General features: G+C 45.8%; 1 protein-coding gene across 1 annotated transcript in view; it reads left to right on the top strand.

The window, feature by feature from the left end:
- ABCA4 (ATP binding cassette subfamily A member 4) overlaps nucleotides 1-17,523 on the top strand; it is a 129,065-nt gene that overhangs the window by 42,780 nt on the left and 68,762 nt on the right. Inside the window, exons 11-13 of the mRNA XM_058537134.1 lie at nucleotides 751-948; nucleotides 15,830-16,035; nucleotides 16,674-16,850. Of these exons, the coding sequence (XP_058393117.1) occupies nucleotides 751-948; nucleotides 15,830-16,035; nucleotides 16,674-16,850 (581 nt within the window). The remainder of the gene's footprint in view (nucleotides 1-750; nucleotides 949-15,829; nucleotides 16,036-16,673; nucleotides 16,851-17,523) is intronic.

Genomic DNA, 17,523 nt, shown 5'->3' with positions numbered 1-17,523 from the left:
AAATGTAAAAACCGCCACAAGACCAGTGGCTTCCTGAAGTTTCTTGCTTTTATGAATTCACTTGAGGGCCTCGGATCCAAATGGGCAGCTCCCCAAGGGTCCAGCTCTGTAACTGCAAAAATCGTTGAGCATGTCTGTCTGGTCTCCTTTTCAGCCTTGCAAAACCAGGAGACAAGAGTCCTATATAGCAGGGATAATTAAAAAAGAACAAAAAAATCTTTAAGAAAAAGAAAGCTTCCTATGTACCATTTTCCCAGTCCCTCTCCCCTACCCAAAATACACACCTTCCCTCTATTTTCTTTTTTTTTGTGTGTGAGGAAGATCAGCACTGAGCTAACATCTGATGCCAATCCTCCTCCTTTTGCTGAGGAAGACTGGCCCTGGACTAACATCCGTACCCGTCTTCCTCTACTTTATAGGGACGCCACCACAGCATGGCTTGTCAAGCGGTGCGTATGTCCGTGCCTGGGATCCGAACCGGCGAACCCCGGGCCGCCGCAGCGGAGGGCACGCACTTAACCGATTGCACCACCGGGGCGGCCCCCACACACCTTCCCTCTATTATAGAGACCCATGTATTTGGGGGAAATGGGACATAGATAGACATGCCTTATGATGGAAGAAAATCCCCTAGCTTTTTAGGGAGCCTTAGAGTTTAACCCTGTTCATTAAAAATTGGAAATGGCATGAAAACAAGACCAAAGATCCTGTGAAATTTCTAAAGCTGTGACTGTATTGCTTCTTCCTAAGGACACCCTGGGGAACCCAACAGTAAAAGACTTTTTGAACAAGCAGCTTGGTGAGGAAGGTATTACTGCTGAAGCTGTGCTGAACTTCCTCTATAAGGGTCCTCGAGAGAGCTGGGCTGACGACATGGCCAACATCAACTGGAGGGATGTATTTAACATCACTGATCGCACCCTACGCCTGGCTAATCAATACCTGGAGGTAAGGGGCAGCAAGTCACCTGAGGGCCACACTGAGCCCCTTAAAGACAGCCCTATGGGTGGAGCCAGAGATCCCTTAGCAAGTGGTCTTGGGTTTCAGCTCTCATTTTCCCTACTGAAGAAACAAGAATTCCCACAGCTCCCAGAGATGGATCCTGTCCTCTGACAGCTTATCCATGCTTAAAACAGTTCCCTCTTCACATCTCCTGCCTTGAACAGCTTGCTGACTCCTCCTTGGCTGCTCCTCCTCCCTTGTGTCCCATAAAGTGTCCGTGTCTGTCCTCAACCCTCTCCTTGCTTCAGTGGCTATCCATTGGCCAGTGTCCACCAAACGTCGAGTTCTGAGGTCTCACTGCTTGCTGGACACTCCCACCCACAGGTTCTGTAGGCACATCAGACTCAACACATCCAAAAACAAATTTGTGTTCTCCCTCCCCATAAAACCTATCCTTCTCTGGTATTTCCTGTCCTGATCACTGTCCTCAGCATTTTTCCAAATTGTCAAGCTAGAGACTTTAGGGTCACCTTTATCTTTCTTCTTCACCTTCCATACAACAGCTATCATTTATTGAGTGTTACTTTGTGCCAAGCACTGTGCTAAGTACCTTTACGTACAGTAGTTCATTTCATCCTCACAACAGCTCCATGAAGTGTGCACTATTATCATTCCCATTTTACAGATGCAGAAGCTGAGCCTTAAAGAGGTTAAATAAGATCCCATCCCACAGCCGTTAGGTATAGCAGACAGGATGTAAATCTGGCGTGCCTGAATTCAGAGCCTGCCCTTCTGATCCCTCTACTGCCTCTGTCACATCCAGTCACTGAGGATAATTTTGCACCCAATTCCCACACATGGGGTTTTTTCCCACACCACTAAGCAATTCTCCAACACCAGCTGGGTGTCCTACAATTCAACTCGATTCTGACACTATCTACCTGGAGATAGCATCAGATCCCACAGGTTAAAGGCTCAGTCCCACAAGACTGCTCCCCCCACTTCAGATGCCAATTGAGGTTATCAGCTGTGTTTCTGACCAACCAGCTATATATCAGAGGTTCCCACTACCCCCGATTAATTTGCTAGAGCATCTCACAGAACTCTGAGAAACATTTTGCTTACTAGATTACTGGTTTATTATAAAAGAGTACAATCCAGGAACAGCCAGATGGAAGAGATGCATAGAGCAAGGTCTGGGGGAAGGGCAGGGAGCTTCCGTGCCCTCTCAGTAGGGTGCCACTCTCCCCGAATCTCCATGTGTTCACCAACTCGGGAGCTCTCCGAACCCTGTCCTTTGGGTTTTTATGGAGGCTTCATTACCTAGGCATGACTGATTAAACCGTTGGCCACTGGTGATTGATTCTGCCTCCAGCCCCTCTCTCCTTCCCAGAGGGGTAGCAGGACTGAAAATTTCAACCCTGTAATTACTTGGTTGGTTTCCCTGGCAACCAGCCCCTATCCTTAAGTGCTTTCCAAAAGTCACCTTATTAACATAACAAAATACACCTTGGATGCTCACCACCTAGGAAATTCTAAGGGTTTTAGGAGCTCTGCGCCAGAAACAGGAAAGAACAAAGACCAAATGTATATTTCGTATTATATATTATAATATGACACTGAATTTTGTCTGCTCATCTCCTAAGTATCTCTCAACTCCACCTCCTGCTTTCCAGGCTCTCTGAGGACTGGAGGCCTTGTCATCTCTCCACCAGCCTGTTCTAACGGCTTCCTCCCTGGACTCTAGTGTCCAGTCTGTTGGCTCAGGCATTTCTCCACACTGACACAAGAGTTACCCTTCAAACACACATATGCTGGCATCACTCTCATGCTTAAAATCTTAATGACTCAGTCCCCAAAGAACACAAGTGCCTTCCAAACCTGCCCCAGCCCATCTTCCCGTCACTGTTCACTCACACGTCTTTAGTTCTGCTCCACTGGCCCTTTCGCCACCCTCAAGGGTACCCTGACCTCTCAAGGTTCCACCCTTTGTAGCTGCTGTTTTTCTGCCCACTTATTAGAGCCTTTTTGCTCAAACAAAAAATAGAACGTATCGGTAGACATAATCTTGAAGTTCAGGGGATCTAGGAATTGAATGCCACCATGAGACCCTCGTGTCCTTCTATCTCACCTTTCCGCTTTCCTCTGGCTGGCTTCGATCTCAACCAGGCCCTCTCCCTTTGGTGGTGCGTCAGCTGCTGACTGCCCTCAGTGTCATCTTTACAACAAAAATTCCGCAGAAAGAGGAGGTGGCTTTCCCATAGCATAAGCAATACTTCTAGAGAGTTCTCCACTTGGCCTAGCTACTCTACCTATTTTGGAGTCCCATGGGGGATTGTGTGCTATGAGCGGGAGGTCTGGGTCATATGCCCCCCACGGGGTAAGTAAAGCGGAGTTAGCTTCATCTGAATCTCATGCACAGTAATCGCAGGATTACTGTGAAGTAGGGAAGGGTGTTTCCCCAAAAGAAGGAACACAAGGCAGAAAAGCCTGAAATGACTTTTCCTTCCTTATCTGTTGAGCTTCTATTCATTCATTCCTTGAGACTCAGCTCTCGAGTGTTCTCTATGTTCTGCTTCAACATAGGTTTAGCTGTTCCCTCCTCTGTGCTTCCCTGGCCTGCTCTTCATATCTCTCTTAGACTCTGTCTGAGTTAGATTTGAGTTTGCTATTAACAGGTCCATCTCTGGCTGAATGGCCAGATTGGAGTTACTCAGGGTCAGGCGGCACATCCTAGCTATTTTCAAATTCTCAACCTCAAACTCCCAGGAAATATCTTCTTCTGAGGGCTTATCACACCTGCCAGTGGGCCAGGTCAGGGCCGTGTCTGGGCCTCATGTCATCTAGAACCATTAGAAGATAGAAGATGCTCTGGGCAATAGGAGAAGAAATTAAGCTGCGAGTCCCCAAGAGCAAGCCCCCTCCCCCAGACTCCTGGGTACTGAGGATAACTAACTTGTGAGAAAAAGTCCTGCTCCACCTGTCACCACAGTGCTCTTGGTGCCACCAGAATTTCCCCAGAGCGTGTGACGATCCCTCTCCAGAACCATGGGAGTGGCAGCACAGACTCCCTAGGTGGCCTTTCAGAAGGAGCCAGGTGTCGCAGCAGCACCACAAAAGTTCAGGTCATTACAAAGTGATTCCCATCTTGTCTGAGGGCAAGAATGACCTTGGGTGCATTTTACAAAACAGATTTCTGGACACCAACCCAGACCGACTGACTCAGAATTCCCAGGGAAGAGGCCTGGTAGTCTGTATATTTACAGACCTATTGGATTGGTGGGGCCTTGGAGTCCCCTGGTACAATTACTCAACTGACATGGCCCTCCTCTCACATGCCTCTACCACCTAAGTCCCCATCCCTGGCCATGCCCACCACCATCCACTGCTAGGGTTATAATTACAGGCAGGACTCTTGGAGGGGGCGTGGATGGAGGAGAGGGCTCTACACCTTTACTCTTGCAGAATGGAGTTCAGTGGTTCTCATAATCTTTTTGCAAGGTACTGTCAGTCATAAAGGATACTTCTTGTCTTTTGTTTGACTTGACATTTGCATGGTGACATCAAAGTCTTGTTTTCATGAAGGATTATTTTTCTATATAGCTTGTGCTTAATGTAGCACCAAGCACCCAACAGATACTTATTGTATATTAACTGCTTAAATGGTTAAAAATTCAGTCTCTGGAGCCAGATTGCCTGGGTTCAGATCCGTGCTAGTTGTGCCTCAGTTTCCTCATCTGTAAAATGGAGATAGTACTTATCTAATAGGCTTGTTATGAAAATTAACTGAGTTAATTCATCAAAGCACTTGGAACAGTGCCTGGCACATAGTAAGCACTTAAATATTAACTTTTGAACAAAATACGAACAAAAAATATTGTTTAGGAGGAGGAGAGTGGCATTAGGGAAACCAGGCCCGTGAGCTGCTCCTGGCACTCCTCTGGGGATTGCGAAGCAGCTAATCATGTCGCTGACTGAGTGCAGAGACTTCCTGAGGGCCTTGCAATCCCATTAGCCCAGTAAGTGCTCCTAAGCAAGGCCACGGAGGCCACAGGTAATTGCCTCCCTGGGGGGTTCCTAAGAGGAGTTTTGATGGTGGCAGAAGCCCAGCGGGTGATTATGATGAGGTTTCTGATCTTCCTGCCCTCGGGAGGGAGGGAGGGAGGGGGAAAGCAAGAGGGTAATGACCTGAAATGAGAGGGTGAGAGGAGAAACATACAGCAAGGAAGAAACCAGTCCCTGCACTGGGTCGTGGAATTTTCTGCTTTGGTCCCATGTTTTGGGAAGTCTGGAGGAACCTTGGAGACCCCCCACCTCCCATCCTGAGGACTACTCAGTAACAGACAGGGCATGAAAACCCCTCCCCGATGGCCCAAGGGTCTCTCCAGGACAGGGCAGCAAGGATTTCCTTCATAGGCCGTGTAAGGCTCAACTGAAGCTCTCCTTCTCAGCAATATGACTTGTCCTAAAGAGATCTGAGAACTTCCTCTTGCGCTGGCCTCTATGCCTGCTTCCCTGACTCTTTCAAAAAAGGGAAAAAAAAAATCATTTCAGGGAAATTAAGCAAAAACACTCTTTAAAATGAAAATCATGTCAGTCTACGTCAATGTGGCACCCTGGTGTGATATTGAACAATAACAGAAGCTCTGAGAACTAAGAGCAAAGACCTTTAAGCCTTTTGTCTTTATAGGAATGGGGAGTGATTCAACAGGTTTTCTCTTCAACTAATGGAAGGGCTAAATCCCCTTCCTTTCTGCTTGGGGTGCGGCCTTAGTTACTGGACATTCCATTGAGCAGCCTGGAGAGTGTCCCATTTCCCTGGAGCCGCCTTGCTGGATCCCGTGGATGCCGTGTTAGACTATTTCTTGTGGAACCTTCTTACCCATCCAGTGAGGACAAATGGGCCTGGATCTCTGCTTCTTATGAGCTGTGTCACTCTGAGAAAGTCACTTTACCAGCTAAGGCTCCATTTTCTTATCTGTACAATCCAGATAATAACACAGCAGACCACATAGAGTTGTTGTTGAGGGCAAAATGAGAGAAGTGTGCAGAGCAGTCAGCACATTCAGGCCATTGATGAGTTAGGCATGTGTGTAAATTCTCAGCCTTGGGTTCCTCATCTATTAGGTAGCGGGAAATGCCCTCCTTTCCAGGCAGGTGTGATGATGAAATGGGAGAGGGCTGAGCACAAAGTGGAGACGCTCAAAACATGGCAGCTCTTACTATGAACCACATGGATGTCTACCCCTGAATCACAGACCAAGTAAGGAATGTACCTTTTTCTCAGACTCAAAAACTTTGTGTAAACATTAACCAGGAACTTTGAAGCTACTCTTCATATTAACCTTAGTGAATTGGCTTAGGATCAGGAATGTAAGACCATTCCTGAAGGTTCAGGAAGATGGCTCTGGGCACCATTCTGGCACTTCTGTGGATGATGGTCCGGTGGCTCCAGAACTTTTCTTGTCCTCAGAACACCTCTTCGATAAGGGGCTTCTGCAATCTCATTCATCTCATAACCACATTCTGTCTTTCCCCTGAACCCCTGCCCTTAGCAGGGAAAAATAAAGAAATGAATGAAAGAGAGATCCCCTGGTCAGAAGGTGGGCAGTAGACTAGAGAAACGGGTGATGGTGACATTTAGGGAGCCTCACATCTCTAACATGTGGAGAGATTCATTTCTACAGGCCTGCTGATCAACCTCTTCTCCAAATCTAAGGAGACTGAGGGCAAATGAGTCTTCCTATAGGTAAATGTCTTAAACTGGTGTGAGTACCCTTTCATAGTCATAATTTGTGTGTCTTATTCACGTATATGTTTCTTCTGGAGAACAGCACAATTAGAAAAATTAATAAATTATTCCTCTGATTACCCTTTAGTTAACACAAACATACACACTCTTCCCCTTTGATTTCTTTGTTTACTGAAAGATTAGCCCTGGTGCAGATGGAATACTATTTAGAGTTCATAGTGTATTTTAATTTCATAGTATATTTGAACTTCAAGTCTTGAATTTCACATCAGGAAGCTGAATTCAGCCAAAATTTAATATGAAAATACTTCTGATCAAGGCATAAAATTGTACTTTAACCAGTCATACCTACCTTTACCTAAGTATTGAAAAAAACGTGTATTCATTAACTCCTTTTTGCTCTGCTGTCAACACAGTCAATATATGTGCATAACTCTTTACTATCTACATGGTCATTATCTTGTTGATGACTTATCAGTAGTAGGATTTTGGGGACTACTTTTCCTCTGTACCTTACATGCTCCTGGCTACATGCCACCACCCCCCAATCAGAATGTGCTCAGGGAGCCTATTTTTCAGGCTAGCCTTTAAAAAAAAAAAGGATTAGGAAGATAAAGCGACTGATCATGCAATGTCTTTAGAGTCAGATGTATAGATATTTGTAGAATATCTGTCTTATTGCTTTCTTCTGTTGATACATTGACTCCAGAGGTGCATTTGGAGGCTAAGGCAAATTCGGAGGAGAGGTAGGAAGTGTACAGAAGTCTACAGCATGAGAGCAATATTATGTCAACGGCCATGAACTGGATCATGAGCAACTCATGGGCAATGACCTTGTTTTATGCCTCCTCAGTCTCTCAGAAACATAGAACAGGGCTGAGGGGGGAGAACGCAGGTGGGGGTGGGCTGGGGTCATGCGTGGAGGGAAGGGACTTGTACTTGAGCCTGCTGTGAGCCAGCCACTGTCCTGGGCACTTTTACATGTCATCTCAGGCAACGTTCCTCACTACCTGCCCAGTAGGCATAATTGTTATCCAACACTGACTTGCCTAACATACCACAGTAGATAAGCTGAAGATCCAGAATTCTAATCCAGATCTGTCTGGCTCTGACGAGGGAGTTCTTTCTCCTATAATATGAGGGGCACATTAGTAGGGGGCTCAGTAAGTACTGTTTGGATAAATTACATAATGAGTTGGAGGAAGGCAGCAATTATCTTGTAATATTCAAGATAATAGACACTGTTCTGATTGGGTCTTTTCTGCTTGAAAATAACTGGACTTAGAGTAGGAAACCAACAAGATTTGAGCTCATTCAGTCATTCATATATTTGCATGTATTGAACTATCTACATCTGAATAAATACAATTAATCCCTGACCCCTAGGAGCTCACGTTCTATTGGAGGAGATAAGCATGTCATTAAACAACACCATAGTAGTTGTATCTCAAGTACTGCTCGAACAATAATTCAATCTGATTGAACAGAAACAAGTTGCACAAATCCAAATTCAAAATGTCACAAATCCTCCAAGGGCTGTCAATTTGTCCTCCAAATTATCTCTGAAATCCCTCCTTCCTCTCCCTCTCCTCTGTTTACAGAGGCCTGTACCATCTCTCCAAGCTGGCCTCTAGTCTCTCGCTGCTTCTGTTCAGCTCCCACATTGCCTCAGCGAGCTCTTTCTAAAACCCCAGTCCTGCCATAATGTACCCGCCTAAAGCGGTGACCCCACCATTGCTGTAAAGGTGACGTCCATCCCAGTCTAGCCCCTTCACGCCTCTTCCGCATGATACGGGACCGCATGCTGCCCCAGGCCTCCCACTTTCTACAGGCTGACCCCTTCCCTCCTCAGGAGACTCCTCACCCCCTTCAGGACTCAGCTCTTGTGTTTCAGGCCCTCTTCTATGCACTGTATTCCCTCCATCATAGCCCTTGATAATTCTCTGTTCATACACACCCCTCTCTCCATGGACCTGAACCCCTGAAGGACCAGAACTCTGTCTTATTTATCTTTTGATTTCCCAATTTACTTTGGTGGAGCTGCAGTGGCATAAAGTAGACACCCATACATGCCAAATTAAAACTGAAAATACATTTATATTGGCCCTTAAAGATTGAATGTGCCGGGTAAGCAAGGCAGAAGGACAATTTCAGGGAGAAGGAAGAGCATAAGCAAAGTGCAGTGGTGTGAACCTGCAAGCCAAGCTCAAGAGAGGCAGGTAGTCTGGGGAGGGGTGTGGCTGTAGCATCAGGGAGCGGGTGGGCGTGGGGAGGAGCCGTCCTGTCCGGAGATGGAACTAGAAAGCTCAGCTGGCCTGGCTTATGACAGCTTCATCCTGTAGGCAACAGGTTACCATCTCTACACTTATTTATGGGCTCTGTCATCTGGGGCAACCTCACTGTTCCACTGCCTGAAAACTGAGGCTGATAACCTGAGCTGCAGTCCGGACGGTGTTCACCGGTGTGGCTGAACTGGGTGTTTGCGACCAAAATGTTCTCTGATGGGTCCGTGCCCAGTTCTGTTCATCATTAAATATTTTGAATATAATGACATCCACCTCCCAAAGTTGTTGGAATGATTAAACAAGGAAGCTTTGAGAGCTAAGGTCCTCTGCAGTAGTCAGCCAGGTTATTCTGTCTTCCCTTGGACCCAACTAGATAGGAAGCATTAGCTGGTGGCTCTGCCCCCGTGTGAGGCTTTGTACTCCAACTTGACCTTTTTATTTGTTTCATTATTGTATTTATTTATTTTAGAAACAGACATTTTTTAACAGCTGTGCATTTCCTGTCCCTTTGTTTTCCTGTCGTAGTGCATTTCCTCACTCTGTGGGTGAACGATTCAGATGACTGTTCACAGTGCCCAATGTGTTAAACAAAGTTTATTATAGCCTCTTTGGCTTCTACCCCACCACCCCAACCAACTCCAACAGCCCCAAGCTATTTTATCCAGTGGCTTTTTCCGTGTGGTGTGAAATGAATCTTGAGTGTTACAGTCTAGATCTGCCAGGAAATTCATTCTGGGATGTTTGCCCACATCCATTGGCATTTTTCAAAAGGAACCCCAGGTGTCTACATTAACACCAGCAGGACCACTTCAGGCCTCCATTGGCATTCATCAGCCGCTTTGTTCTCAGCCTGAGTTTGGAAGCTAAAGATGTAAGAGGCAGGATTATAGAGCCAACATCTCTAAGGGCACAGTGCCTCCTTTATCCCTGAAGACTCAACCCAACACGTCCTGGGTGTATTAGTCAAAATATGTCAGCACAGTCTGCTAGTCCCCTTTGATTATCAAGTTCAAACAAAAAGGGAGATTTTATTTCTTTCTTTGCCTCCACTGGACAGCATTTCCCACTTAATAGATAATTTAATTTATCTATTACTTAATGTGTTTGAATTAGAGTTGGAGAGGTCACAGTTGGAGAAGGAAGCCTGCTGCTACTGTGCCTTCTCCTCCAAGGTGGTGTTTGATTTAGCTGTGTAAACAAATGACCACATTCTCGAGAGGTCTTGAACACAGCTGCCTGCCCTGGAGAGAGCTCGAGCCTCTTCTGCCAGGGTGAACTCTGCTTCCCGGTGACTCTCAGGAAACAACTGACAAGGAGTTATAGGACTTGTGTGGACTTCAAATGGTGGCGGCCCTGCCACTGGGTTTTGCTACAGCAGTTGGGAACTGAAGGGGACAAGGAAACCTCTTTTCTTGCTTTAATGCCCTTGGCCGTCATAAGGCGTTATGACGGTTCTCATTGAGACTCTGAACTCTGGCTGCAACATTTGCCCAGAATCTGCCTCTGAGGCCATAAGACACTGTCTTTTTATTCACTGAAGATGCCCTTTGAATTCTTTTCCCAATAGTGTTGCTATCTTTATGTACAGATCCTTATGCTGGCCAGTTCTTAATTACTTCCATTCTTCCCTATTATCCTTGATCACACAGTTTTTCTCCGTGCAGAACCAAATAGCTTTTATAGATAGACTCCATGGCCTCAGCCCTGTTAGAACCTACTACGTTTTAACTTACAAGCTAATCAGGCCAGATCAAATATGTCAAAATCAATGACCTTGGCTAAGTGTTTAGTCATTCATCATTGCTTCCCAACACACTCATGAACACACTCACATGAATATACATGCCCATTAGCCAAGATTTTAACTTCAGGGACCAGAGTAAGTACCAATAGGAAACAAGGCCACTTGCTGTGAGGCAGGTGGCCTCCCCTAAGAATGCAAGGGTACATCATGGTCATGCTTCAGAGGATGACCCGGGGACTTCTGATTCATGTCCAAAGCAGCTTCCACAACTGTTCTGCCTTGATCTCAGAAAGATTTGGTGAGGATGACATTCTGGATTGGCTTCATCAGACATTCCTCTGAGTCGAGTTGTCTGACTTTCACCTAGTGGCCAATGAGAAGCTAGTGAAAACCGGTGGGTTAGGATCCACCCCCCATCCCCACCCCCACTGTCCAGGTGGGACACAGGGCTTTGGCTTCTGTCCAAAGCATTGTTCTAACCCGACGAGGTGCTATGGATCAGCTTGGGATGGGCTGTGTTCCCAGCCATATTATTTAAAGAAAATAAGTGCCTTCTTCCCTGGATAAACAGCTGTCATGAATAGTAACCTGGCAGGGGCTTAAAAGCCACTAGATTCTGTTGACTTTCAAGATATTTGGCAAAAACAGTAATAAAAATGGTATTTATTGAGTCCTTGTCATTTGTGAGACAGTTTAGTATCCTACACGGTTAAAACACAGACTCTCTGCAGAGTAGGTTTGCCTTGTTATGCCTCATAAGTGAGCTCGGAGCAGTAATTGTAACTGACTTCATAAGGTGATTGTGAGGATTCAAGGAGTTAATACAAGCAAAGCCTTTGGGCACATAGTAAACCTTTCATAAGCAACAGCTTTTATTCTTACCAGGAGGCACTGGCTGGCCCTACCGGAACACTGGCATGTGATCTTTAGAACACACCTACGAGGTGGGGCATGTATCAGTGTTGCAGATAGGGAAACAGAGGCCACACAGTTAGGAAACAGCAGAGTGGGGATGGCATTCAGGGCCATTTGTCTCTTGAACACTATGCTATACCATTTGTCCAAGATGGGGAAAATAACACAACTTAGAAAATGGGTCAGATGTTTCAGGGTAGAAATGAGTGTTTGAGAAGCTTATAAGTTTTGTTTTTCCAGAGAGTATCAGGGTGCCAATCTAGGGGGACACAGCAGGAAACATGACTGTGAATCAGCTGCCTGATGAAACAGCCAGGACGGAGCCCACGTCATGGCAGGACTCAACAATGTCACTGAAAAATCAGCCGCTTGTTCCAGTGTGGACTTCCCTTTAAGACACGAAAGGAGAGTTCAAAGAGAATGGGCTACATAGCTGGGAAAGTCACATTATTGAAATGTATTTGTTTTTATTAGATGTTTTGCTTCAATGAGAGTTATACTCTCATTAGTGTTATACCAAGAATTCACTTTTCACTAAGTTCTCCCAGTTTATCATCTGAATCCAGGGTGCACAGGATTATGTTCAAAACACACAGTAGCAAAGCTATATTTATTGCAACATTCGGGACTTCTATATTTAAATCAATGTAATTCGTAAATACTTTCTGGGTCCCTCTCATGAGAAAATACTCTTCCAGAGACCACAGTGAACAAGACATGGCCCCTGGCCTTGAGGAACTTACTGTATCTAGAGCTGTGCTGACCAACACAGTAATCAGCAGTCACATGTGGCTATTTAAATTTAAATAAATTAAAGTGAAAAAATTCAGTGCCTCAGAGGCACTAGCCACATTTCAAGTGCTTAATAGCCATATGAGGTTACTGGGTACCAGGTTGAATAGGGCAGATATAGAACATTTCCAACATACTGGACAGTACAGACAGTGCTGCTCTACTGGACAGAGGCAAGAGATCTTCTCGTTCAGGACTTCTGTTGCCCTGACTTTGTGGTTGGAGTGTGGCTGAGTCTTAGAGCAACATGTGGGAACAGCACCACTCTTCAAGCTTGACATTTGAAGACATGGATTCGGGTTCTGCTTCTGATCTATATTGACCTTGGGCAGGGCCCTTTGCCCATCAGATGCCAGTCTCCTCACCAGTGAAGCAAGGACATCAGACCATAAGACTTCTATGACTACTTCTGTCCAAATGCCCTGTGATGCTGTGAGTGAATTGGTAGAATTCTCTGTGTGTGTGTGTGTGTGTGCGCGTGTGTGTCACAACGTACCACAGCTAAAAGAAACTGCAGAGAATTCCCATCTCCCAAAATAATTTTGTTTCTCATTTTAGAAATTAAATTTCAAATTCACTCTAATATCAACACTAAAATTCTATACATATACAGTCTTAAACTCACCAAACTGATTTTTAAAAATGAGATTATTTTATTACTCATCTTTGTAGAATGTGAAGTTTCCTAAAGGAAACTTAAATGTGTTTCTTTTCTTTTTTTTTTTAATATGTACTCTAGCAATTCAGCTCTGATGCCTCCTTGCCCAAGCAGCAGTCTGTCCCCACAGCAGAGGTGTTAAATGCTGACAAACACGAAGAGCCAGGCCGTTGGTCTTGAACTCTGGTGAAAGTCTATATATTAGATTCCTTGCAAAAAAAAAAGAAAAAAATCATAAAACAGCAAACCCTGCATTATTTCTGTCCAGAAAAAATGAACATTTATTGAGGATTGTCATGAGGTACTTAAGTCCTTCATCTCATTTAAGAGTTGGCCAGTGTTAGGCCAGGCAAAGCCTGTTTGCAAAAGGATGGCTGACCGAAGACAATTTTCCATTTCCCTTAACTCTAGATGTGTGACTACACTGACCGTTATTTCTTAAAGAAATACCATTTCCATTACCTTTTAAAATAACTATCTTAGTACGGTGTCACTCAAGCCTTGGCACTCTAGATTTTCTCATTACCTGTGTTCGTCTTTCCCGTATCAACTGGAAAGCTAACAGCTTCCTCTGTTTTCCTTCTTTTTATCTAAAATACTGAGAACATTACACGGGACCCACTCCCAGGATGTGGAGCCTTAAAGGGGACAGTTTAGTTCAGAAGGCCCGAAGAGGGTGGGTTTGCTGCACTTTGTTGTTCAAATTGAGCTCCTCAGTGAAAGGAGGCTTCTGCTTTTCACCCTCTGACCCCCTCGGTGAAATTCAGCAGTGAGGGGTTTTCGGTGAATGAGTTGGGTTTGCCTGCTTCTTACCAGTGCGTTGGGAGCTTGGGTCTCTGGTCTGCAAAGTGACGATGAGTAATAACTGTGCTCTCCTACACGACAAGACTATTGTGAGCAGGTGGACAGCCTGCGGATGGTGCTGCTCCTGTGGCTCCTGCAGTGGGGAAAGAGTCTGGGCCTGGAGTTGGGAAGCAGGGCGGGAATCCAGGGTCCGCCACTTTCTAGCTGCGTGACCTCTGGCAGGTCTGCTCGAGTTCAGTTTCCTCTTCAGTAAAACGGGGATTGCAGGCAACTCACGGGCCCTGTGTGAGAGTGACTGTGTTCCTTGAAGCCTGCGTTACGTCGACACCGTCATGCTTCCCCCTTTCCCCACCAGTGATCTTGCAGAAACACAATCCGATCCCCTGTATCATACCCTTGCTTAACACTCTGCAGTGGTTCCTTATGACTTTTTAGGGTTTGCCCAGAATGCTCCTACTTTTAGCACAGGAAGCCCCACGTCCCAGGATACCCCCGGTTGGTGGGTCCAGCAGGGCAACTGACCTGCTCCCCACCCGCCGTGGTAGGTCTCATCTCTCAGCACTAACCTCTGTTCACCTATGCCCTTCTCTGTGCATTGGAATGAACTGGGAGCATTGGACAAAATGCTGATGCCCTGGCCCTGCCTCTTGAGAATCTGATTTCATTGTTTGGAGTGGGGCCTGAGTGTAGGTGTCTTTTTAAAGCTCCTGGTGGTTCTAAAGCACAGTCAAGGATGGGAACTATTGCTCTATTCTTGCATGTCTCCAGATACCGTGTGTGCTGTTCCCTGTGCCTAAGCTGACCTTTCCCCTGCTTTCCTACCATAGGCTAATTCCTGTTCATCCTCGTTCTACTCAGGAGTCTCTTCCTCCAGGCAGTCCTCCCAGACCTCTCTAGGTGGACTTAGCTACATCCCTCCCTGGGCTTTCAGACTACCCTGGGCATGCTTTCATCAGAACCCGATCATTCTGCATTGTGATTGTTGGTTTACTCCAACCATCTCCCTCATGAGGTCTTGAGTTTCTTCAGGAAGAGATTTTATCTTTCCTCCTTGTATCCCTGGAGCCAAGCAGGCTCTGGCACGTTGCAGGCTCTCAGTAAGTACTCAGTGAACAAATTAATCAAGACAAGGCCATCTGACCTCTTGTGAGTTACATTCTAAGAAAGAAACATCAACACAATAACCCCAGTGTATTATGGGAACAAGAGATTAAGGAAAAAACAGATCCGAGTACAATACAATGCTTTAACAAATCTATAAATGTGGACAACCCCTAATATTCAAATTAAAAGGAATTCTTAGTCTTGATCTTTTGTGGGTAATAATTTTTTTCTCTTCCATGGGAAGAAAAAAGACGTATTAAGAAATTCCTCCTCCACCCACTTTAGCTATCAATCATAAAACTGTAACTGGAAATGATTTCTCTGACTAAATCATTTTGACTCTCTGTTATTTTCTTTCTTCCTCCTGTTCTTCCCCCAGCTGGCCATCCCTGTGTGTTTGTGGAGAGGCAGGAAGGTTCACCACTAGGGCTGTTTCTGTCTCTTGAAAACTCTTTCCTCGGCAGGCTTTCTGATCTTCAAAGTGGTCTGTATCCGATGTGACCCTACTGCCTAACTCTCCATGCTGGGGAGGGAGAGTTGCGAGTATTTTTGTCATGTTGACGACTTGCATATTTGGACAGCCGGAGAGTGCGGTCTTCACTAAATCTGCAGGGACGAGAGCAAGTCAGTGTTTCTAAGGCCCTTTCACCCCCAAATTTAGACACATTGAAAAATTCACACCAGACCCCAGGGTTAAGCAAATAGTACATTTATAGGTCTCTTTGCATTTGACGCATCCCCTGGGGTAGGACGCTGTATCCTGCCTTTTTTTGCAGTTGAGTCTTAGCAATTGGTGTTCTTCAAACTCTCTCAATCTTTATGATTATCTGCAGTGCTTGGTCCTGGATAAGTTTGAAAGCTACGATGATGAAATTCAGCTCACCCAACGAGCCCTGTCTCTGCTGGAGGAAAACAGGTTCTGGGCTGGCGTGGTGTTCCCTGACATGTATCCCTGGACCAGCTCCCTACCACCGCACGTGAAATACAAGATCCGGATGGACATAGACGTGGTGGAGAAAACCAACAAGATCAAAGACAGGTGATGTTTCAGACAATCTCAGAAGGCCCTAGGCATCCCCAGGCATGTATGGGGCAAGGAGAGGGGACTCCTCTGGGCTTAGGTCACCCATCTCCTCCTCGGGGCAAGAGGGTTACTTGGAAAGGCATAGAAACACTGTGGTATCAAAGAACTAAACTAACCAGTTGGTGAGACCAGGATAGCTCAGCTACCCTGTCTTCACACCCTCAAGTCATCACTTGTCTCTGGCTGGCCTTTGTGCAACTTGGAGATGGAAACCTCTAGGTATTGAATTATCTTCACATAGAGATTCTGCAAACAGGGTTTCTCCAGAGTCACTGGGAAATTACGTTTGGTGCTGAGTAAGGGATTGAGACTGGACTCAGCCTATAAATCAATAAAATTAAGTTAAATAAGAGGAAATAAGAAATTTTGTGAAGCTCATGGTAGAGGCCTTGAATGAAAGAAATTGTAAGTCACGTTGTGGCTAATATTCACAATTGAGATTTAAACTGTGAACAGAATATAGAATCAGATAGCTTGGAAAAGATTGGGGCAAAGCTTTAAGAGCGAGTTCTGAGTCACCCCCTTCTTGTGAAGTGTGAGTGAGCTGTCTGTTCCCATTGCATCCTTTGTCCCTCCCTCTGGCTTCTTCTCAGGTACTGGGATTCTGGTCCCAGAGCTGATCCCGTGGAAGATTTCCGATACATCTGGGGAGGGTTTGCCTATCTGCAGGACATGGTCGAACAGGGGATCACGCGGAGTCAGGCCCCGGCGGAGGTTCCAGTGGGAATCTATCTCCAGCAGATGCCTTACCCCTGCTTTGTAGATGACTCGTGAGTCAGAGGCTCCCAATCTCCCTCCAGACAAGTTAATCAGGATGCTGGGTGGGGTGGGGGTGCTCCCCGAGCTTCAATCTCTTTGAAGAGAAACCCAGTGACTGGAGCCAGAGTGGGGAGAATGGAGCTCTGACTGAGGAGCCTGCTTCTCCCAGGCTCCAGGCAGGGCCAGATGGGCTGTTGAAGTGGCAGGGAGAAAGGAGTTGGTCTTGTGGCTGGAAAGGGAAGGTGAACATGAAAGCAAGAGAAGTAGGGTTGGGGGAGGGGGCAAGGGCTCTTTAAATTTCCACTACGTAGTATGTTTGGTATGTAGAAGGGTTCTGGTCAGAGTGTTTACCCAAAGATTGCCAAATCAGCAAATTAGGACTCTGCATTGCAAGTAGGTCCAGTTCCTAGGAGCCTCAGATTAATGTAGCTCCTTCCCCAATTAACATTCCCATGATGTATGCTTAATGAAAACGTAGAGGAATGTGCTAGATGTGCGCAGGCCCTGCCTCCCTGCCCATCTATCCCCAGGCCTGTATATTTGTTGGCCAGTGGCAAGCTAAGCAAGTAGCCTACTGTTTTCTAAACATGCATTTAGGGAGTGGTAGAGAGAGGGACAGAAAGAAAGACAGGGCTGGGAGGGCTCATGGAACATGGTGGTTGGGGCAGAAATGCTCCCAGGACA

This window comes from Diceros bicornis, chromosome 4, assembly GCF_020826845.1.
Source record: "Diceros bicornis minor isolate mBicDic1 chromosome 4, mDicBic1.mat.cur, whole genome shotgun sequence".
Classification (NCBI taxonomy): domain Eukaryota; kingdom Metazoa; phylum Chordata; class Mammalia; order Perissodactyla; family Rhinocerotidae; genus Diceros; species Diceros bicornis.
Note: the sequence above shows the minus strand (reverse complement) of the source record. Positions and strands in the feature narration are given on the sequence as shown.